This window comes from Sciurus vulgaris (genome assembly GCF_902686455.1).
Source record: "Sciurus vulgaris genome assembly, chromosome: 9".
Taxonomy (NCBI): domain Eukaryota; kingdom Metazoa; phylum Chordata; class Mammalia; order Rodentia; family Sciuridae; genus Sciurus; species Sciurus vulgaris.
Genome location: NC_136469.1, coordinates 70,851,752 through 70,876,584, shown reverse-complemented (window position 1 = coordinate 70,876,584; position 24,833 = coordinate 70,851,752). Strand labels below are relative to the sequence as shown.

Genomic DNA, 24,833 nt, shown 5'->3' with positions numbered 1-24,833 from the left:
CATAAGTTTCTCTTGACATACTAAGAATTTACTGTTCTGAAGTCACTTCTCTGTGGGGTGGGTACGCGGTACTTGAAATTGAACCCACAGGCGCTCTACCACTGAACTACATCTCTAGCCCTTTTTATTTTCTGTATTAGACAGGGTCTGATTAAGTCACTGATGCTGGCTTTAAACTTGCGACCACCTGAGTCAGGCTTCCGAGATTACAGGCATGCTGAAGCCCGTTCTGTGGGCCCCATTTTCAGTTCATATAATTGAAAGAAGTGGTCACGTTTGTCTGGAAACAGGGGGAAAAGTATCTTTTTTCTGTAGCTTTTTTTTTTTTTTTTTTAGAAATTATTTTTTGATTATCTATTTTTACTTAAACATTCTTTTTCTTCTGTGGTGCTGGAGATGGAACACAGGGCCTTGGTCATACTAAGCAAGTGCTCTATCACTGAGCTGTATACCCCCATGCCTGATAATTCATTTTAGATGAGATGATATCTGAATTAAAGTCTTAAGGAATACATGGTTAATGCAACCTTGATATTTTTTTGGCATTTTAGAAATAACCATATTGTATACTACATTTTTATTTGTGTTGGGGTTAAGCCAAATTATAAAGTTGAGAAAAATGCAATTTTATTGAAATGGGGCAAGCTGTAGAAGAAACTTTGTGTCTAGATAGATAATTTAATAAAATACTTCTTTTCAAAGTGTCCTTTCTCATTTGCTTATCCATTTATTTATTTATCTTCTACAGAATAGCTGCTGAAACCATGTTTATTCATTGTGACTTAAATAAAGCAAGAAACACCTTTAAGGAATTAACCCAAAAGGACTGGATTGCTAACACGGTGGTATTCTTCATAGTGTTATTTTGAGAAGGAAAATGCACTGGAACTTTTCTTATAAGAACCCAAAGTTTAACAGATTCTCTGAGACCCTATAATTCAGCCAGGTTAAGTTAAACTGAAGTAGTATTCAGGTGTTTCCCCATTTAGGGTGAAATAATTGGTACTGCAATCACATGGTTTATAAAAAGTCTGAATAGGGTCCTGTACACAAATGCACACACAATACATGCATACACATTATGGAGGGAATTTTTTCAGGGCTTTAGAAGGCTGTTTTAAGGATTTGTTGAGTTTGGCACACTAGAATAAGAATACAATTTTATATGCAATTCTTTTAAGCATAAATACAGAAATGAGAATGCTTTTTTTTTATTTTAATAGAAAGTCATAAATTTACATAGGACAATATTGTTTGATTCATTCTGTTATTTTTTCCCTTCCCCCCATCCCTCCAACCCCTCTTTTCCCTCTATACAGTCCTTCCTTCCTCCATTCTTACCACCCACCTTATCCCTAACCCTAAACCTAACCCTAACGCTAATCCCTCCTGCCCCCCCTTATATGTCCTCATCAGCTTATCAGCGAGATCATTCGTCCTTTAGTTTTTTGAGATTGGCTTATCTCACTTAGCATGATATTCTCCAATTTCATCCATTTGCCTGCAAATGCCATGATTTTATCATTCTTCATGGCGGACTAATATTCCATTGTATATATATGCCACAGTTTCTTTATCCATTCATCAACTGAAGGGCATCTAGGTTGGTTCCACAATCTGGCTATAGTGAATTGAGCAGCTATGAACATTGATGTGGCTGTATCTCTGTAGTATGCTGATTTTAAGCCCTTTGGGTATAGGCCAAGGAGTGGGATAGCTAGGTCAAATGGTGGTTCCATTCCAAGCTTTCTGAGGAATCTCCATACTGCTTTCCAGAGTGGCTGCACTAATTTGCAACCCCACCAGCAATGTATGACTGTACCTTTTTCCCCACATCCTTGCCAACACCTATTGTTGCTTGTGTTCTTGATAATCGCCATTCTAATTGGGGTGAGATGAAATCTTAGGGTAGTTTTGATTTGCATTTCTCTTATTACTAGAGATGTTGAACATTTTTTCATATATCTGTTGATTGCTTGAACATCTTCTTCTGTGAAGTGTCTGTTCATTTCCTTAGCCCATTTGTTGATTGGATTGTTTGTATTCTTCGTGTAGAGTTTTTTGAGTTCTTTATAGATTCTGGAAATTAGCACTCTATCTGAAGTATGAGTGGCGAAAATACTCTCCCACTCTGTAGGCTCTCTGTTCACATTACTGATAGTTTCCTTTGCTGAGAGAAAGCTTTTTAGTTTGAATCTATCCCAGTGGTTGATTCTAGTTTTTATTTCTTATGCTATGGGAGTCCTGTTAAAGAAGTCTGATCCTAAACCAACAAGTTGAAGGTTTGAACCTACTTTTTCTTCTATAAGATACAGGGTCTCTGGTCTGATTCCGAGGTCCTTGATCCATTTTGAGTTGAGTTTTGTGCACGGTGAGAGATAGGGATTTAGTTTCATTCTGTTGCATATGGATTTCCAGTTTTCCCAGCACCATTTGTTGAAGAGGTTATCTTTTCTCCATTGCATATTTTTGGCACCTTTGTCTAGTATGAGAAAATTGTATTTATTTGGATTTGTGTCCATATCCTCTATTCTGTACCATTGATCTACCTGTCTATTTTGGTACCAATACCATGTCGTTTTTGTTACATTGCTTTGTAATAGAGTTGAAGATCTGGTATTGCGATACCCCCTGCTTCGCTCTTTCTACTGAGGATTGCTTTAGGTATTCTGGGTTTCTTATTCTTCCAGATGAATTTCATAATTGCTTGCTCTATTTCTGTAAGGTACATCATTGGGATTTTAATTGGAATTGCATTGAATCTGTATAGCACTTTTGGTAGTATGGCCATTTTGACAATATTAATTCGGCCTATCCAAGAACATGGGAGATCTTTCCATCTCCTAAGGTTTTCTTTAATTTCTTTCTTTAGTGTTCTGTAGTTCTCATTGTAGAGGTCTTTCACCTCTTTTGTGAGATTGATTCCCAAGTATTTTATTTTTTTCGATGCTATTGTGAATGGGGTGGTTTTCCTAATTTCTCTTTCTGAAGATTCATCACTTACGTATAAAAATGCGTTGGATTTATGAGCATTGATCTTGTAACCTGCTACTTTACTGAATTCACTTATGAGTTCTAAAAGTTTTCTGGTCGAATTTCCTGGTTCCTCTAAGTATATAATCATGTCATCAGCGAACAGGGATAGTTTGAGTTCCTCTTTTCCAATTCATATCCCTTTAATTTCTTTGGTTTGTCTAGTTGCTCTGGCTAGAGTCTCAAGAACGATGTTGAATAGAAGTGGTGAAAGAGGGCATTCCTGCCTTGTTCCAGTTTTTAGGGGGAATGCTTTCAGTTTTTCACCATTTAGAATGATATTGGCCATGGGCTTAGCGTAGATGGCCTTTACAATGTTAAGGAATGTTCCCACTACCCCAGTTTTCTCTAGTGTTTTGAGCATGAAGGGATGCTATATTTTATCGAATGCTTTTTCTGCGTCTATTGAAATTATCATGTGATTCTTAACTTTTAGTCTGTTGATATGGTGAATGACATTGATTGATTTCCGGATGTTGAACCAACCTTGCATCTCTGGGATAAAACCCACTTGATCGTGGTGCACTATCTTTTTAATATATTTTTGTATGCGATTTGCTAAAAATTTGTTGAGAATTTTTGCATCGATGTTCATTAAGGATATTGGTCTGAAATTTTCTTTCCTTGATGTGTCTCTGTCTGGTTTAGGTATCAGGGTGATATTACATACTGCTTAAGGGAAGCATAAATCAGCAAGACATAACAATCATAAATATCTATGCCCCGAACATTGGCTCATCCATGTACGTCAAACAAATCCTTCTCAATTCCAGAAATCAAATGACCACAACACAATAATACTAGGCGATTTTAACACACCTCTCTCAATGCTGGATAGATCGTCCAAACAAAAATTGAATAAAGAAACCATAGATCTCAATAACACAATCAACGATTTAGACTTAACCGACTTATATAGAATATACCATCCAACAAAGAACAAATACACTTTCTTCTCAGCAGCACATGGATCCTTCTCTAAAATAGACCATGTCTTATGCCACAAAGCTACTGTTACCAAATACAAGAAGATAGAGATACTACCTTGTACTCTTATCAGATCATAATGGATTGAAATTAGAAATAAATGACAGAATAAAAAAACAAACTTCTCTAATACTTGGAGATTAAATAATACACTATTATATGATGAATGGATAACAGAAGACATCAGGAGGGAAATAAAAAAATTCTTAGAAGTAAACGAGAACAAAGACACATCATATCAAAATCTCTGGGACACTATGAAAGCAGTACTTAGAGGAAGATTTATTTCATGGGACGCATTCAACAAAAGAAGTAGAAATCAACAAATAAACGACTTAACATTACAGCTCAAAGCCGTAGAAAAAGAAGAGCAGACTAACACCAAAAGTAGTAGAAGACAGGAAATAGTTAAAATCAGAGCCGAAATCAATGAAATTGAAACAAAAGAAACAGTTGGAAAAATTAGCAAAATAAATAGTTGGTTCTTTGAAAAAATAAACAAAATTGATAAACCCTTAGCCACACTAACAAAGAGAAAGAGGGAGAAAACTCAAATTACTAAAATTCGGAATGAACAAGGAAATATCACAACAGACACGAGTGAAATACAAAACATAATTAGAAGCTATTTTGAAAATCTATACTCCAACAGAACAGAAACCTCGAAGACATCAACAAGTTTCTAGAGACATATGAATTACCTAAACTGAACGAGGAGGATATACACAACTAAACAAATCAGTTTCAAGCAATGAAATAGAAGAGGTCATCAAAAGCCTACCAACAAAGAAAAGTCCGGGACCAGATGGGTTCTCCGCCGAGTTCTACAAAACCTTTAAAGAAGAGCTCATTCCAATACTCCTCAAAGTATTCCATAAAATAGAAGAGGAGGGAACCCTCCCAAACTCATTCTATGAAGCCAATATCACTCTGATACCTAAACCAGACAGAGAATGCTTTTTTAATATAAACGTCTCCCTCATCTAGGACTTCCTAGATTCTTCGTCTCTGTTTTGTTTGTACTTCTTCCTTTTCTGAAGGTTCTAGAATATTCTTGTTCTTTCTGAGACTATTGCTTCCTGCTCCAACACTCTTTACTGTCTATAGGTTTTCCACTTGCAGATGGCTGCAAACATTCTTCCTTTATTAACAGCCTTTTGTGATGCAGGCTGCATTATTTCCCTTTTCTGTTGTACTGGTTTATCCTGGGATAATACTTCCTGTAGTCTCAATCTTTTTTTTTTTTTTTTTTTTTTAAACATCTGGTTCCTTTTTTTTCCTCTCCATCTTCCTTCCTTTCCTCCTTGCCCCCACCCCCTTTTCTGTTTTTCTCTCATTTCTTTCATTCTCTGCCCCTCTCAGTCTTGCTCCCATTCACTCCTATCTCTCTGCTCCTTTGCCAGTACTGTTGCTCTGTCTGCCACAGTACATGCTGTGTCCAAGCTGCATGTTTACCTTCTGTCATCCTTTCCTCTCGAGAGGATAATGAAAGGTTTTTTAAATTTTTTTAAATTTTTTGTAGTGTTTTGTTTTGTTGTATTTTGTTGTACCAGGGAGAGACAAGGTCTCACTTAGTTGCTTTGGGTCTCACTAAGTGGCTGAGCCTGGCTTTGAACTCACGATCCTCCTACCTCAATCTCCCAAACTGCTGAGATAACAAGCATATGCCACTGCACCCAGCTAGGAAAGTTTAATTCTGTTAACTTTGGGAGAAACATGATTCAGTTAGAGGTTGGAAGTGAAATGAATCCCTGTGGCCAATTTAATCAGCATTTATTCTTGCTCATTTACTTTGATTCATTGAAATCCTGTTGAGGTCAGTTTAACTTTTCCAATAAGATTCTGAGTCATAGCTGCTGAATACATGCATGGAAAAGTCACCAAAAGCAGGCCATTTCTGCATCTGTGCTGGGGAGAGGTTGGATCAGCTCATCACTCATGTCCTCCTTTCATACTAATAATACTTTGTGCCAGGATAATACCATATTAACAGATGACATAATCATAGGACATTCTTTACCTCCACTGTTTCAGAAGGGGAAAGAGATCGGATTAGAAGACCTGTGATGTTCCTTTTATCTTGAGATTTGGGGAAATGGACTCACAAACTTTTGGCAATTTTCATTTATTCAGCAAACATTTAATTATGTGCTAGTTGTATTGCTGTGCTGATTGTATATATATATAAAATATAAGTATATTTTGTTATATTTACATATGTGTGTATACATATATATATATATCCTTATATATATATAATTTTTTTTTTGTACCAAGAATTGAACCCAAGAGTGCTAACTACTGGACCACTTTATCTGCCCTTTTTAGTTTTTATTTTGAAACAATCTTGCTAATTTGCCAATGGCCTGGCTAATGAACTTGCAATCCTCCTGCCTCAGCCTCCCAAATCACTGGGATTACAGGTGTGCACCACTGTGCCCGGCTAAATTCTTGATGAAAAATGATGAAAGTCATGCTACTATCCTTCGGAATCTTGTGGTTTTTGAGGGAGACAACACGTGCAGATATAGGTGCTAAAACTGGGTGTGTTACACTCCACTGCCTCCCCTAGTGCCTAGCTTAGAATTGGTGTATGATAAATATTTTCAGGTGAGTTCAGTTGTTACTAAGGAGGTGAATGGTCACTTCTGCTTAGGGTACTGAAATGAAGCTGCCTAAAGAAGTTCTCCAGGAGTCTGGGAAAGGTCTTCAAGGCAGTGGGGAAAGTGTACCCCAAGGAGTAGTGTGTGAAGCAGTGACACTGGCTTGATATCTGGCTGTCGTTCTGGAGGTTGGAGTGGACTGGGGGATTTGAGGCTGTGGCTAGTGAGAGGTAGGAGGAGTGTGTGCCATTGAGGTGTTAAGTAGAGTTGTTGGGTCTGTGCAACTCCAAGGACTAAACCTCATAGTGGGAACCTCAATATAATGTGTAATATAAAAATAGATAATTATAAGAATTTGCATACTTAGAGTGGTCATTTAGTATATCATAATTTAGTAGCCAAGTGTTTGGACATTGAGGGGACTAGGGATGTGGCTCAGTGCTAAAGAGTGCTTGCCTACCTTGCATGAGGCCCTGGGTTCGATCCTCAGCACCACCACCACAACAAAAGACCCAGGAGAGAATCTCACATAGCTGTGAGAGCTTGAGCAGCTTACTTAATTTCTCTGAAGCACAGATTTCTCATCTGTAAAATGAGGTTAATAATAACACCTGTGTTGTAAGAGAAGCTAAATGACATATAATATCTAACAAGTAGTACTCCCTAAATACTAGTTTAAAGAGGCTTTTTATATGAGTACTGCTGCCTTCACACACATAGCAAATAGAAATTCAGAATTCAATTTGGGTTATTCCTGAAAGGTTAAATCCTAAATTGGGGAAACTATAATGGAAAGTACTGGAAACTAGCAGTTAGGTTGGATACAAGTGGTCCTATGAGAAGATAATAGGAACCACATTGTGTTTGGGGTTTTATTTTGTTTTGATTATTTGGATTCTGACACATTCCTCTTTTAAAAAAAATGAGGTGTCACAGTGTGAACAAGAGGGCGGAGTGTAGTATTAAGTACTGGGAAGGCTGCCTCTTAGTGCTGCATCCCTTGTTCATTCAGTGTCATCCCATACCTGTGGTTTCTTCCTGATCTCCTTTGTGCACTCAGCATTGAACAGCAGGAATACTTGTCCCATTTCTGTACTTCTGTATTTGGGAAGCTTGGCAAGGTGGGTAGTCAACATGAGTTTCAGGGAAACTAAACGAGTCTTCAGATACCCTTCTGGTTTTACACATGTTGAACTGATGGTGTGGCACCCAGTTCCTGTGTTTTGAATGCTTTTTCTCTCATTCTTGCTGACCACAGATAACCACCTGCCTCAGAGAGAATCTGCTCAAAAACCTGCCATTTTGTTCCCCACACCAAGAAGCTTTAGAAATTTTCTTCATTCTCCCAGAGTGTCCTGTGATGCATGATTTTAACAACTGGGAGAGCCTGGTGATTCCATTTGCAGAGACTATTTGTAAAATGAGTAACCAGTCACTAGGGATTCTGGGTAAGAGTGATGAATTATGGTTGAATATATTTTACCCATTTTCTCAATGGAATACATGCCTAGTTACATACTAAATTGTAATAAAATTTAGATATAATTATAAATGTATTCATGTGTTTCAGTTGTATTCTTAGCATCCGCTTAAAGATGCTGTAATAATTACTGTGATCATTTTAAATGATCATTCTAGTACTTTTTTTTTTTAAATATATTCTAATTATACATGACAGTAGAATGCATTTTGACACATTGCTCATAAATGAAGCACAACCTCTCATTTCTACTACCTTTTTAGGGTTTTTGGAATATATATGCATGGCTTGGTCCTGAGGTCCTTGATGCCCAATGTTTTCATTATAAAATTTTTCACAAATACAGGGGAGATGATAGAACAGAACAGCAATTACCCATGTATCTTCTGCCTTAGAGCCATCAACAATGACTGTGTAGTCATTTGTGCTTTCTCTTTTATAAAGATTACATTTTGATTTTGCTTGACTATTTGAAAGTAAGTTGAGGACATGAGATTTCACTCCTTTCAACATTGATCTAAAAATATTGGGTGTCATCCATTAACTTCATATGATCATCAAACTTAAGAAAATTAGCCATAATTCCATGATACCACTTAATATCTAGGCTATATTCGAATTTTCCCAAGAAATATTTTAAAGCTTTTTTGTCTTTTAAGAATTCAGGTCAGCCAGACATGGTGGTGCACACCTGTAATTACACAGCTCAGGAGGCTGAGGCAGTAGGATCAGGAGTTCAAAGCCAGCCTCAGCAACTTAGCAAGGCCCTAAGCAACTCAGTGAGACCCTGTCTCTAAATAAAATACAAAATAGGGCTGGGGACGTGACTATGGTTGAGTGCTCCTGAGTTCAATTCCCAGTACCAAAAAAAAAAAAGAATTCAGGTCAATTGTCTTGTCTGTGTCACATCCTGATTGTCTAGGCAAAAATAAATTTTAACAAAGATTTTTTGACATACCTGGTATATTCAACCCACCACAGGCATGGTGTTGCAAGCCTGTAATCCCAGAGACTTGGGAGGTTGAAACAGGAGGATCACAGGTTTGAAGCCTCAGCAACTTAGTGAGACCCCAACTCAACAGTTTTAAAAGGTTTGGGAGTTTAGCTCAGTTGTAAATTGCCCCTGGGTTAAATCCTTAGTACCCAAAATAAAATAAACCATATTGTAGGTGATAAAAAGATCCTTTAGGGTGTTTTTTGTTTTTGTTTTTTAAAATGAAATATGTTTTTTAAGAATTAAAAGCTCAAGTCGGAAGCACAAAAAGGACTATGCAGTCATGAACCATTCCTAATTTAATTTTTAATAAGTGTGCTATTTCATTTAGTCAAAGAATGTGATGAATCTTGTCTATATTTTTTTTTTCACAAATTGGTTAGAATAAATTTTTGCTTCTATTAACCATGAAAGAGTTTTTTCAGGATGTAAAAATCTAGTATTTATAATACTTTTGAAATGCCTGTGAATTAATTACAATTGTATTTATTCACTGGTTTATTATAAACGCGTTTTTATAATTGTGATATATAAACATTTTTCAGTATGAATTTGAGGCCCGCTTTTTACCTTTAAGAGTTCAAGAGAAATTACCTACTAGCAATTACATTTGCCTTCTTTTAATTCTTCAGAAAAGTATTGGACAACTTTGCAAGAATCCAGTTTCAGCAACCTGGTGCAGATGTTTATGAAAGCCATCAACTCTCAGCTGCATTACTGGACTGAAAACAGTGAGAATAACTGTCACCTTAAAGCTCTTCTGGAAATTCTGAAAAAGCTACATGGGGTAAGGGTGCATGTAGAAACCTCCATGTCTGTAATTTTCAACTGCAGTTGCCTTGCTTTCAACTGGCCTGAATCTTAAGCAGACTCATGAAACATAGGAAGTATATATTGCCTGTCCCCCCGCCCCCTTTTAAAAGAAAAAGGAAAAAAGTTTTTTTGTTTTCCTAACAAAGGAGAAACACCAGACTTCTATCCCTGAGTCTGTTTATTCTGCCTGGGAGGGTGGGGGGGCGGGGTGACGGCGATGGTTAAAGAGGTAATTCAAAAGCTGCATACCAGTGTTCTCGGTCTGCAGTTGTAATTCACTTGTTAATTTGGGAGAGTAGTTTCTGGTGTGTGTTCTCAGGGGCAGGTAACTTTGCATAGGATGGTGAAGAAAGGTTATCCTGTTTCCAGGGGGATTAGGAGACATGAGGGATGGGGAGGGGGAAGGAGAGAGAAAGAGAAAGAACATGTTGATTTTAAAAATAAGTCACGGTGACAGAGCAGCAGGAGCTCTATATTCAAAGCATAAAGTGGACCGCTGTTACATTTCCCCATTGCTGCTTCCCGTTGCTGTGCAAAAATGGGCAATGACATCTCCAAGCTGCTTCCCTCTGAGAGAGGGCAATATGGAGGGGAAGTGACCTGAGGTCCTTGTTCTCCATCAGGTGAATATTGCTACTTTTTACTGTTGTGTTTTATGAATTACATCTTTGACATAAATGATTATTCCATTTGGCCCTCCATGTTCCTGAGTTCCATATCCAGGGATTCAACCAACTGAGAATTTAAAAGCATTTGAAAACAAAAATTGCATCTGTTCTGGGCATGTGCAGACTATTTTTCCCCCCTTTTCATTATTTCCTAATTAATACAGTATAACAGCTATTCACATAACCTTTATGTTACATTAGATACCATAAGTAATCTAGAAATTTAAAGTACGCAACAGGTTATATTTAATGTGCATGCAAATACTCTGCCATTTTATGTAAGGGACTGGAGCATCCATGGATTTTTGGTGTCTGCCAGGGGTCCATGAACCATGGGTTCATGGGTTCATGCCAGGGTCTCCCATGGATCCTGAGGGATGACTGGATTTAATATCTATGTACAGTTTACAGAAAAGTAATAAAACAAGCATCAGATGTCGAAAACATGAGACATTTCCAGTACTTTCGAAAAGGCAGTATATCTCTCACAGATCAGACTCTTGCCACTTGCCAGAGGGAGTCATGATCCTGGGTCTGGGGCTAATCATTTCCTTTCTCTTCATGTTTTATGACTCTGTATCTGTAGGCATTATGATGTTTACTTTTGCTCTTTTCAAGATTTAAATGAATTATACTCAACATTTTTTTATAGATTCATCCACAATTATACTGACTGTATTCATTCGTTTCCACTCTGCAGTATAGTCCATTCTACAGTACAAACCATAATACATGCATTCCAGAATTGATGAATGTATATGCTCTTTCAATTCCTTGGTTCAGTTTGGTTTGGTTTGGTTTTAGAATGGGTATTCCCGTATGAGAAAACATAGCGCTATAAATATTTTCATATCTCTTGTTTTCTTGAGCCAAGAGTTGATTTTTTTGTTTTCATATCTAATTCTGGAATTGATAGGTTGTGAAAATATACATGTTCTTTATTAATGGTGACAAACTGTCTTCTGAAGTGACTAGATAATTTAATTCTTCTTTGGGAGATTATGAGAATTTCTGTTGCTCCACATCTGGCTTTAAAGTTTAGGTTTGCTTTTTTTATATGACATGGTACCCAATTATGATTTTAATTGAATTTCCCTGGTTCTATCCAACAGAGCATATTTTGCATGTTTATAATTGCAGTATTAGTTTCCTCTTCTATGAAATGTCTGTCCTTGAATCCTGTTCATTTTACATGGATAGTTGCCCTTGTCTTATTGGCTGTAGGAGTGTTTTTTATTTTGAATACTAGTCCTTTGTCAACTATTTGTGTTATAAATACTGTGTGCCAGTTTATAGCTTGTCTTTACTCTGTAGTCTTTTTCGACAAACTTATTCTTTTTTTTGTTAATCAATTAATTAATGATACTGAAGATTGAACCCAAAGGTGCTTAAACACTAACCTGCATCCCCAATTTTTTTCTTTCTTCCTTTTCTTTTTGGTACCAGAGATTTAACCCCTAGGCACTTTACCACTGAGATACATCCCCAATCCTATCTTTCTATTTTATTATTTTGAGATAGGATCTTACTAAATTGCTGAGGCCTTCCCTGATTTGCTGAGTCTGACCTTGAATTCGCAATCCTCCTGTCTCAACCTCCCAAGTTGTTGGGATTAGAGGCATGCACCACTGCACCTAGTCCCAACACTTTTTATTATTATTTTTCAGTTTGAGACAGGACCTCACTGAGTTGCCCAGGCTGACCTCCAACTTGAGATTCTCCTGCTTAGGCCTCCTGAGTGGCTAGGGTTACAGATGAGCACCATTGCACCTGGCACTAGATAGTCTTCTAAGAGGATGAGAGCCAAGACCAGAGGAAGATGATAAATGGAGAGGGTTAGAAACCTGACAGACTGTTAAATATACTCTGTCTTCCTTCCTTGACAAATAAAACTTAATAATGACAAGGGAAGCTAGGATGGAACTTAGAAATCTCAGGTTCCTTATAGCATTATGCACTTCAAAAAGTGGCAGCTCAATCAGGGCCCTGACTGAACACTTTGTACTTCTTTTTCTACCTGAGTCGTATTCCACACGGTGAGAGGTGTCACGTGCCCATATGTGGCTACGTTAACCCACGTGCCCAGGCTTCATCCCACCTCTTCCCAAGTACTTCTTGGCCAGCCCTGAGACTTGGAGCGTGACACAGTCCACCCTCCAAAGACCAAACAAGTCGTAGAGGCTGCCTTGGAACCAAGATGTGTGGGCTGTAAGTAGACAGTTCACCTTGACCCAGTACACCTCTTTTACATGCTTTTAGTTTATCCCTTCAGAATTTAGTGTTTAATCTAATTGAAAATTGGTATCAAATTTATATTGTCTATTTTTCATATGAAAAATAATTACTGTAGCAACCACTTATTGAAAATATTGCCCTTTCCCCACTGATTGGAAATTCAAGCTTGGGCACTCTGTTCTAATTCAGGTTTCTATGTGTGGCATTCATTTCTGGGCTCTTTTCTGTATTACTGGCCATGTCTGGCTCTCTTCTAATTAATTATTTATATCTGATAAGAGAAGCACCCCTTCTTTTTTCTTGAAGTATAGCTGGTAATTTTTTGCACTTGCCTCTTCTATATATATTTTAAAGTTGGTTTCTCAAATGACACATAGACAAAAAAAATTTTATTGGGAATTTGGAGTTACATTGAATCCATATTTCACTTTAAGGAGAACTACATCTTTACTATGACTGTGAAAGTCTTGGATATATTTAACTGATTCCAAGATATGTACATTTTTTGGCTATTGTAAATCATAATTTTAAAATTATGTTATGAACAGCATGGTGGCACACATCTGTAATCCCAGCAGCATAGGAGGCTAAAGCAGGAGAATCTTAAGTTCAAAGTCAGCATCAGCAACTTAGGAGACTGTGTCTCAGAATAAAAAAATTTAAAAAGGGCTGGGGGTGTGGATTAGTGATGAAGTGCCTCTGGTTTCAACTCTGATATGTATCTAAATGAAATAAATAAATAGATCAATAAAGTTACTAACTTGTGGGGAATGCATTAATTTTTTTTTTTTTATTATTGCTGGTATCAAACTCAAAATGTGCATGCTAGGCTAATACTCTACCACTGAAATATACCTCTAGCCCCAGAATTCATTGATTCCTTTTTAATCTTTTATTTATTTTTTCCTTTTTAAAAATATTTTTTATTTAAAATTTTTTTTTTCATACTTGTATATAGGATAGTAATGTCTCTCTCAATCTACTTTTCTTCCTATCCTCATCCACCCCACCCTTCCTTCACTCCCCTATGTACAATTCAAAGTTCCTTCATTCCTCCTTACCCATTGTTCACTATGGATCAGTGTCGGCTTATGAGAGAAAACATTCAGCCTTTGGTTTTTTCATTAAAAAAAAAAAAAAAAACTAAAATGTTCCATCCATTTACCCGCAAATGCCATAATTTCATTCTTTAAGACCGAGTAATATTCCATTACGTATATATTTTTGATAATTGCCAGTCTGACTGGAGTGAGTTGAAATCTTAGAGCAGTTTTTTTTTTTTTTTTTTTTTTTTTTTTTTTTTTTTGTGGTGCTGGGGATCAAACCCAGGGCCCTGTGCTTGCAAGGCAAGCACTTTACCAACTGAGCTATCTCCCCAGCCCTTAGAGCAGTTTTCATTTGCATTTCTCCAATTTGCAAGAGATGCTGACTTTGTGTGTGTGTGTGTGTGTGTGTGTGTGTGTGTGATGCTGGGGATTGAACCCAGGGCTTGTGCTTTCAAGGTAAGCATTCTATCAACTGAGCTATCTCCCCAGCCCATGAATATTTTTTCATATGTTTGTTGATCGTTCATATTCCTCCTTCTGTGAAGTGTCTGTTCAGTTCTGTAGCCCTTTATTGATTGTTTTTATTTGTTTTTTTTATTTGTTTTTTTGGTGTTAAGTTTTATAAGTTCTTTATATATCTTGGAGATTAATGCTCTGAGGTGCATGTGGTAGACTTTTTCCCATTCTGTGGTCTCTCTCTTCAAATTATTGATTGTTTCTTTGGCTGAGAAGAAGCTTTTTAGTTTTAATCCATTCCATTTATTGATTTTTTTAAAATTTATTTTTATTGTAAACAAATGGGATACATGTTGATTCTGTTTGTACATGGAGTAACAGCATACCATTTGCATAATCATACATTTATATAGGGTAATGATGTTTGAATCATTCTGTTATTTTTTCCTTCCCTCCACCCCTCCCACCCCCCTTTTCCCACTAACAGTCCCTCCTTCCTCCATTCTTGGACCCCTCCCACCCCCCATTATGTGTCATCATCTGCTTATCAGTGAGATCATTCGTCTTTTGGATTTTTGAGATTGGCTTATCTCACTTAGCATGATGTTCTCCAATTTCATCCATTTACCTGCAAATGCCATAATTTTATTATTCTTTATAGCTGAGTAATATTCCATTTTATATATATATATATATACACACACACACCACAGTTTCTTTATCCATTCATAAATTGAAGGACCATCTAGGTTGGTTCCACAGTCTGGCTATAGTGAATTGAGCAGCCGTGAACATTGATGTGGCTGTATGTCTGAACTATGCTGATTTTAAGTCCTTTGGGTATAGGCCAAGAGGTAGGGTAGCTGGGTCAAATGGTGGGTCTATTCCAAGTTTTCTAAGGAATCTTCACACTGCTTTCCAGAGTGGCTGCACTAATTTGCAACCCCACCAGCAATGTATGAGTGTACCTTTTTCCCCACATCCTCGCCAACACCTATTGTTGCTTATGTTCTTGATAATCGCCATTCTAATTGGGGTGAGATGAAATCTTAGGGTAGTTTTAATTTGCATTTCTCTTATTACTAGAGATGTTGAACATTTTTTCATATGTTTGTTGATTGCTTGTAGATCTTCTGTGAAGTGTCTGTTCATTTCCTTAGCCCATTTGTTGACTGGGTTATTTGTATTCTTTGTGTAGAGTTTTTTAAGTTCTTTATATATTCTGGAAATTAGTGCTCTATCTGAAGTATGATTGGCAAAGATTTTCTCCCACTCTGTAGGCTCTCTCTTCGCACTGCTGATAGTTTCCTTTGCTGAGAGAAAGCTATTTAGTTTGAATCTATCCCAGTTATTGATTCTTGCTTTTATTTCTTGTGCTATGGGAGTCCTGTAAGGAAGTCTGATCCTAAGCCAACAAGTTGAAGATTTGGACCTACTTTTTCTTCTATAAGATGTAGGGTCTCTGGTCTGATTTCAAGGTCCTTGATCCATTGTGAGTTGATTTTTGTGCAGGGTGAGAGATATGGATTTAGTTTCATTCTGTTGCATATGGATTTCCAGTTTTCCCAGCACCATTTGTTGAAGAGGCTATCTTTTCTCCATGCATATTTTTGGCACCTTTGTCTAGTATGAGAAAATTGTATTTATTTGGGTTTGTGTCTGTGTCCTCTATTCTGTACCATTGATCTACCTGTCTATTTTGGTGCCAATACCATGCTGTTTTTGTTACTATTGCTTTGTAGTATAGTTGAAGTTCTGGTATTGCGATACCCCTGTTTCATTCTTTCTGCTAAGGATTGCTTTAGCTATTCTGGGTTTCTTATTCTTCCTGACGAATTTCATGATTGCTGGCTCTATTTCTGTAAGGTACATCATTGGGATTTTAATTGGAATTGCATTGAATCTGTATAGCACTTTTGGTAGTATGGCCATTTTGACAATATTAATTCTGCCTGTCCAAGAACATGGGAGACCTTTCCATCTTCTAAGGTCTTCCTCAATTTCTTTCTTCAATGTTTTGTAGTTTTCATTGTAGAGATCATTTACCTCTTTGATTAGATTGATTCCCAAGTATTTTAATTTTTTTGAGGCTATTGCAAATGGAGTTGTTTTCCTCATTTCCCTTTCAACTGTTTTGTCGCTTGTGTGTAAAAATGCTTTAGATTTATGCGTGTTGATTTTATAGCCTGCTATTTTGCAGAATTCATTGATGAGGTCTAGAAGTTTTCTGGAGGAGTTTTTTGGATCCTCTAAATATAGAATCATGTCATGAGCAAATAGTGACAGCTTAAGTTCCTCTTTTCCTATTCATATCCCTTTAATTTCTTTAGTCTACCTAATTGCTCTGGCTAGAGTTTCAAGGGCAATGTTGAATAGAAGTGGTGAACATCCCTGTCTTGTTCCTGTTTTTAAAGGGAATGGTTTCAGTTTTTCTCCATTAAGAATGATGTTGGGGAGATGAAGAGAGGAAGCAGGCAGGGAAATGTCCACCGCCGCCGGCTCTCAGGAGCAGGACTCTGCAGCCACCACAAGATGCGATTGAAGCACCTGATGGTGCCAATAGTTTGCATCTTTCTTGGGCTTATCTCAGAGTTCACTTGAAGAACCGGTCTTGAGACAGCTATTGCTTCAGTTTCCATGACATTCTGGGCTGTGGTACTGGGACGGGTGAGAGTTTAAGCGTAAGAGCACATCCTCTCCTTGCCCTTCACAAGAGGCTGCCAGAATCCAGATAATCGGTGGACAACAGGCCCAATGGCAGCACAAAGAGGTGGTTCAAACTTCAACAATTCAAGGCTGAATGAGAAAGGTCTACTTGTGGACCAGAGCTCCGGGGTTCAGGATAAACCAGAAAGCTCGCTCCCGAGATAGAATAAATCCAAGTCTGAAATCACTGACATGGTTCGCTCCTCCACTATCACAGTATCAGACAAGGCTCATATTTTATCAATGCAGAAGTTTGGACTGCGAGATACAATTGTGAAATCACAACTAATACAGAAAGAAGAGGATTATACCTATATCCAGAACTTCAGGTTTTTAGTGGGCACCTACAATGTGAATGGACAGTCCCCTAAAGAATGCCTTCGCCCCTGGCTGAGCCATGGTATCCAGGCCCCAGATGTGTACTGTGTAGGGTTCCAGAAGCTTGACTTGAGTAAGGAAGCTTTTTTCTTTCATGATACCCCAAAGGAAGAAGAATGGTTTAAAGCTGTGTCAGAGGGTCTTCATCCAGATGCCAAATATGCAAAGGTGAAGCTCATCTGACTGGTTGGGATTATGCTGCTATAGTATGTCAAACAAGAACATGCAGCATATATCTCAGAAGTGGAAGCTGAGACTGTTGGAACAGGAATCATGGAAAGGATGGGTAACAAAGGAGGCGTGGTGATCAGGTTCCTGCTGCACGACACCAGCATCTGTGTTGTGAATTCTCACTTGGCAGCCCACACAGAAGAGTACGAAAGGAGGAACCAAGACTATAAAGACATTTGTTCTCAAATGCAGTTTTGTCAGGTGGACCCAAGCCTGCCCCCTCTCACTATCAGCAAGCACAATGTGATCTTGTGGCTGGGGGACCTCAACTACAGGACAGAAGAGCTGGATGTGGAAAAAGTGAAAAAACTCATCGAAGAGAAGGCCTTTCAAACCCCATATGCATCTGATCAGCTAAAAATTCAAGTGACTGCAAAGACTGTCTTCGAAGGCTTCACAGAGGGTGAGCTCACATTCCACCCTACCTATAAAGTATGACACTGGCTCCGATGACTGGGACACCAGTGAGAAGTGTCGTGCTCCTGCCTGGTGTGACTGGGTCCTCTGGAAAGGGAAGAACATTCAGCTGAGTTACCAGAGCCACATGGCCCTGAAAACCAGTGACCACAAGCCTGTCAGCTCCATGTTTGACATTGGGGTAAGGGTCATAAATGAAGAACTGTACTGGAGGACTCTGAAGGAAATTGTTCGCTCCCTGGATAAGATGGAGAATGCCAACATTCCATCTGTATCTCTGTCCAAGCATGAGTTCTGTTTTCAGAATGTGAAGTGCATGCAATTGCAAATAGAATCCTTTACGATTCATAATGGACAAGTACCCTGTCAGTTTGAATTCATCAATAAACCTGGCGAGGAATCTTTCTGTAAGCAGTGGCTGAACGCCAACCCCAGCAGAGGATTCCTCCTGCCAGATTCTGACATTGAGATTGAGTTGGAGCTCTTTGTAAATGAGACAACAGCTACAAAACTCAACTCGGGTGAGGATAAAATTAAGGACATTCTGGTTTTGCACTTGGACAGGGGAAAAGATTACTTTTTGTCTGTGTCTGGGAACTACCTGCCCAGCTGTTTCGGGTCCCCCATTCATACACTGTGCTACATGAGGGAGCCAATCTTGGACCTACCATTTGAAACTGTTAGTGAGCTGACTCTGATGCCGTTGCAGACTGAAGATGATGGGAGCCGGTTAGACCCATGGGAATCCCCAAAGAGCTCTGGGTGGTGGTGGATTACCTGTACCGAAATGCTATCCAGCAGGAAATCTGTTTCAGCAGCCAGGACTGAGATCAGAATTCGAACATACCAGGGACTGTCTGGATACTGGAATGATTGATAACCTCTCTGCTAGCAATCATTCCGTAGCTGAAGCCTTGCTGCTTTTCCTGGAGAGTCTGCCAGAACCTGTCTGTTACAGTGCCTACCATAACTGCTTGGAGTGTTCTGGCAATTACACAGAAAGCAAACAGGTCTTTTCTACTCTTCCCACATCCCACAAAAATGTCTTCAACTACTTGATGGCATTTTTGCAAGAATTACTGAAAAATTCAGCAAAAAATCATTTGGATGAGAATATTCTAGCTAGCATATTTGGCAGTGTACTGCTTCGAAACCCGGCTCGTCACCAAAAGCCTAAAATGGCAGAGAAGAAGAAGGCTCTAGAGTTTATTCCCCAGTTCCTCTGCAACCCACTCTGAGCCTTTCTGTCTCCTTCCTTGTTTCAATCAGGGCAGCCAATTTACAGCTTCACGTGTTGCAGCTCAGGAGCTCCCTTCAAAGCATAAGAGGTCATCTGGAAGCAAGAATGGCAGCTCCTGAGCCTAGACCTCCCCTCACCTGTGTCATCATTGATCAGCACACCCAGTGTTGAGTTGTGAAGACATGAGAGAAATCCACAATAATAAAATGACGTTCAATGTTCAATTTAAGTTATTTAACACAGATCTCTATTTTTTTTTAATTTAAAAAAATTTTGTACTTGTGCTTACTCAGCCTGCCTCCAGGGCATAGTCAATGCCTTCCCTGTAGCTAGACTGAGCTCCTCATGATCAGATATTTGAACAAACTTTGAAGTCCAGAAAGGACAGTGAAATGGACATTAACTATGTAGGTGGATGCTTCTGGATAAACAAGCTTTAGCCTCCTCAGATCATTCTATTGCCCAGTCTGAGGACGTGTATATACATATGGAACTTCTATTCCCTTCCTACTCAGATCTGGCTCAGTAATTCTGAGGCTGGCCACTCAGCTTGAGGGCAATACAGGGGCTTAAAAGTACAAACACTGAAGAACTGGGTGTTCTCGTGAAACAAGTGGAATGTCCTAGGCCAGCAAGCCCTCCAAACTCTATATGATGCATCATCCCTCTCATATTTGTGATATATTTTAATGATAAACATTTTTAACAGTGAAAAAAAAAAAAAAAGAACGATGTTGGCCACGGGCTTAGCATAAATAGCCTTTACAATGTTCAGGTATGTTCCTACTATCCCTATTTTTTTCTAGTGTTTTGAGCATGAAGGGGTGTTGTATTGTGTCGAATGCTTTTTCTGCATCAATTGAAATAACCATATGTTTCTGATCCTTAAGTCTGTTGACATGATGGATTACATTTATTGATTTACAGATGTTAAACCATCCTTGCATTCCAGGGATGAACCCCACTTGATCGAGATGCACAATTTTCTTAATATGTTTTTGGATACGGTTTGCCAATATTTTGTTAAGGATCTTTGCATCTATATTCATCAAGGATATTGGTCTAAAATTTTCTTTCCTTGATTGTGTCTTTTCCTGGTTTGGATATGAGGGTGATATTAGCTTTATAGAATGAGTTTGGTAGGGTACCCTCCTTTTCTATTTCCTGGAATACTTTGAGAAGTATTGGAATGAGTTCCTCTTTGAAGGTCTTGTATAACTCGGCTGAGAATCCGTCTGGTCCTGGGCTTTTCTTGGATGGTAGATTTTTAATGGCTTCTTCTATTTCATTGCTTGATATTGATCTGTTTAAATTGTGTATGTCCTTTTGGTTCAGTTTGGGAGGAGCATATGTCTCTAGAAATTCGTTAATGTCTTCGGTAGTTTCTATTTTGTTGGAATACAGATTTTCAAAGTAGCTTCTCATTATGTTATGTATCTCGGTGGTGTCTGTTGTGATATTTCCTTTTTCATCACGAATTTCAGTAATTTGAGTTTTTTCTCTCCTCTTTGTTAGTGTGGCCAAGAGTTTGTCTGTTTTGTTTACTTTTTCAAAGAACCAACTTTTTGTTTTGTCAACTTTTTGAATAGTTTCTTTTGTTTCAATTTCATTGATTTCAGCTCTGATTTTAATTATTTCCTGTCTTCTACTACTTTTGCTGTTATTCTGTTCTTCTTTTTCTGGGGCTTTGAGCTGTAATGTTAGGTCATTTAGTTGTTGACTTTTCATTCTTTTCTGGAATGTGCTCCATGCAATGAATTTTCCTCTTAGTACTGCTTTCATAGTGTCCCAGAGATTTTGATATGTTGTATCGTCGTTCTCATTGACCTCTAAGAATTTTTTTTAATCTCCTCCCTGATGTTTTCTGTTATCCATGTTTCATTCAGTAGCATATTACTTAGTCTCCAGGTGTTGGAGTAATTTCTGTTTTTTATTTTGTCATTGATTTCTATTCTCAGTCCATTATGATCTGATAGAACACAAGGCAGTATCTCTATTTTTTTGCATTTCCTAAGGGCTGCTTTGTGGCATAACATATGGTCTATTTTCGAGAAGGTTCCATGTGCTGCTGAGAAGAGAGTGAATCTGCTCGTTAATGGATAGAATATTCTATATATATGTCTATTAAGTCTAGGTTATTGATTGTGTTATTGAGTTCTATGGTTTCCTTGGTTGGATTTTGTTTGGAAGATCTATCTAGTGGTAACAGCGGTGCGTTAAAGTCACCCAGAATTATTGTGTTGTGGTCTATGTGATTCCTGAAATTGAGAAAGATTTGTTTGATGTACAGAGATGCACCATTGTTTGGGGCATAAATATTTACTATCGTTATGTCTTCCTGATTTATGGTTCCCTTAAGCAGTATGAAATGTCCTTCTTTATCCCTTCTGACTAACTTTGGATTGAAGTCCACTTTATCTGATACAAGGATGGAAACCCCCGCTTTTTTACTGAGTCCATGTGCATGGTAGGTTTTTTCCCATCCTTTCACCTTTAGTCTGTGGATGTCTTTTTCTATGAGATGAGTCTCTTGCAGGCAGCATATTGTTGGGTCTTTCTTTTTAAACCATTCTGCCAGTCTGTGTCTTTTGATTGATGAGTTTAGGCCATTAACGTTCAGGATATTATTGAGATATGATTTGTATTCCCAGTCATTTGGCTTATTTTTGGTTTTTAATTTGGCTTGGTTTTTCCTTTGAGTGGTTTTTCTCTAGGGTATTTCCTCCCTTTGCTGACCTACATTGTTGTTTTTCATTTCCTCCTCATGGAATATTTTGTTGAGAACATTCTGTAGTGCAGGCTTTCTATTTGTAAATTCTTTTAACTTTTGTTTATCATGGAAGGATTTTATTTCATCTTCAAATCTGAAGGTTAGTTTTGCTGGGTATAGGATTCTTGGTTGGCAACCATGTTCTTTCAGAGCTTGAAATACGTTGTTCCAGGCCCTTCTAGCTTTCAGAGTCTATGTTGAGAAGTCGGCTGCTATCTGTATTCGTCTCCCCCTATATGTATCTGATGCTTTTCTCTCATGGCCTTCAAAATCCTATCTTTATTTTGAATGTTAGGCATTTCATTATCATGTGCCTTGGTGTGGATCTGTTGTGATTTTGTGCATTTGGTGTTCTGTAAGCCTCTTGTATTTGATTTTCCATTTCATTCTTCAGGTTTGAGAAATTTTCTGATATTATTTTTTTAATAGGTTGTTCATTCCTTTGGTTTGTATCTGTGTGCCTTGCTCAATCCCAATAATTCTTAAATTTGGTCTTTTTATGATGTCCCATAGTTCTTGGAGATTCTGTTCATGATTTCTTACCATCTTCTCTGCTTGGGCAACTTTATTTTCAAGATTAAATATTTTGTCTTCATTGTCTGAGGTTCTGTCTTCCAAACAGTCTAGTCTTTTGGTGATGCTCTCCATTGAGTTTTTTATTTGGTTTATTTTTTCCTTCATTTCAAGGATTTCCATTTGGTTTTTTTGTTGTTGTTGTTGTTTTTGAGAATTTCTATCTCTTTGTTGAAATGATCTTTTAGCTTATTGGTATTATCATTCATTGCCTGCATTTGCTCTCTTATCTCATCCTTTGCTTCGTGAATCATCTTAATCATATATACTCTAAAGTCCTTTTATGACATTTCTTCTAACATACTGTCATTGTATTCTATTAATATAGAATCTAGATTTATTTGGATCATTTTCTTCCCTTGTTTTTTCATGTTGTTCATGTATCTTCCCCTCTATCAGTGCAGATCTGGGGGTATTGCAGATTTCCCCCTATAGGCTTAGAGTGGCCCTATAGGTTTCCAAAACCTTTTCTTTAAGGGGAGATCAATATTAGCAGTGCCCAATTCAGACACTATGCAATCCTAGACCAAATAGCCCCTATGAGGACAATAACAAAATTGTCATAATAAGCAGAATGAGTTCAAATATTATCTTCGGTAAAACAAACAGATTTGCAATAAGGTCTGCAGTTTCAAATGGAGGACAAAGAGGATGCAGAGGGATGTAGAATGTAGCTGTCAATGGGATAAGAAAAGAATACACAGAAGTTCTAGATGATCGAAAGGGTGAGAGTGTAATCAAAAGAAATTGGATGTTAGCATGCAAAAAAGGGAGAAAGAGACTCTGAGGGAACAGGTAAACAAAAGGAAAAGAGAGCAAGAAAAGTAAAGAAATAAAAACTTAAACTTTTTCAATAAGGAGAAAAAAGAAAAACTACAGTATAACAGTCATATAATAATGAAACCTCCCAGAGTTCAGTGGCATGATGCATGAGAGGTACCTGACAATGAGCTTCAAGCCTCCAGCAGGCGTCTCAGGATGGGTTTTGCCCCACCTAAAGATTGGAGTTATGGCTTCCAGGATTGTCCCAAGATGGCCACTCTGGCTTCCAAATGTGCTGGCAAATGGGGAGCTGCAGCTCAGGGTGTGGACTTGGTCAGCAGGAGGTCCTGGAGGCGGGATGCAGTTGGCCAGGCAGGGGTCCTAGAGATTTGATGTGTTTGGTGTGGTCGTGGGATCCTGGAGGCTGGTTGCAATCTGGGGTCCCGGTGATAGGGTGCAGTCAGTTGGTCTGGGGGTCCTGGCGGCAGGGAGCAGTAGTCGATGTGAGGGCCCCAGAGGCAGGGAGTGATCAGTCAGGCTGAGGGATCCTGGAGATGGGGCTCAGTCAGTCTGTCCAGGGGTCCTATGGGGCCTGGCTGTTTTCTCAAAATGGCAGCAGCCAAGTGTAATCAAACCTGCAGGTACTTTAACAGTGAGCTTCCAGGCAACAGCAGGCAGCTGGTGCTCCACTGGTGGTCGGCGATCAGTTTGCTGACTGTTGTCGGAAGATCGGGAGGTGAACTTCATGAGTTGGGTGATGGATAGGTGTAAGGCAGGCAATGGACAGGTGAGAGGCAGGCAAATGGCAGATGACAGGCGCCTGACAGTGAGCAATCTGCACTCAAAAAAGGCCCCATTTATTGATTCTTGATTTTACTTCTTGTGCTTTAGGAGTCTTGTTAACGAATTCAGGTCTTAAGCTGACATGATGAAGATTTGGGTCTACTTTTTCTTCTAATAGGCACGGGGTCTCTGTTTTAGAGCCTAAGTCTTTGATCCACTTTGAGTTGAGTTTCGTACAGGGTGAGAGAGGTTTAATTTCATTTTGTTACATATGGATTTCCAGTTTTCCCAGATTTGTTGAATAGGGTATCTTTTCTCCAGTGTATATTTTTAGCACCTTTGTCTAGTATGAGATAACTGTATTTATGTGGGTTTGCCTCTGTTTCTTCTGTTTTGTACCATTGGTCTACATGTCTTATTTTAGTGCCAATACCACGCCATTATCATTACTATTGCTCTGCAATATGGCTTAAGGTCTGGTAGTGTGATGCCTCCTGCTTCACTCTTCTTGCTAGGGATTGCCTTGGCTATTTTCAGTCTCTTATTCTTCCAAATGAATTTCATGATTGATTTTTCTAGTTTCATGAAGAATGTCATTGGGATTTTAATAGAAATTGCATTGAATCTGTATTACACTTGTGATAGTACGGCCATTTTG

The 24,833-nt window shown here is 38.4% G+C and overlaps 1 protein-coding gene and 1 pseudogene across 2 annotated transcripts in view; both read left to right on the top strand.

Annotated features, from left to right (window-relative positions):
* HERC5 (HECT and RLD domain containing E3 ubiquitin protein ligase 5) overlaps positions 1-24,833 on the top strand; it is a 66,594-nt gene that overhangs the window by 15,950 nt on the left and 25,811 nt on the right. The window contains exons 11-13 of the mRNA XM_079153226.1: positions 749-842; positions 7,882-8,071; positions 9,730-9,884. Of these exons, the coding sequence (XP_079009352.1) occupies positions 749-842; positions 7,882-8,071; positions 9,730-9,884 (439 nt within the window). The remainder of the gene's footprint in view (positions 1-748; positions 843-7,881; positions 8,072-9,729; positions 9,885-24,833) is intronic.
* On the top strand, positions 16,786-19,993 carry LOC306669337 (type II inositol 1,4,5-trisphosphate 5-phosphatase-like; annotated as a pseudogene). The gene has a single exon. The product of its transcript is annotated as a type II inositol 1,4,5-trisphosphate 5-phosphatase-like (transcript).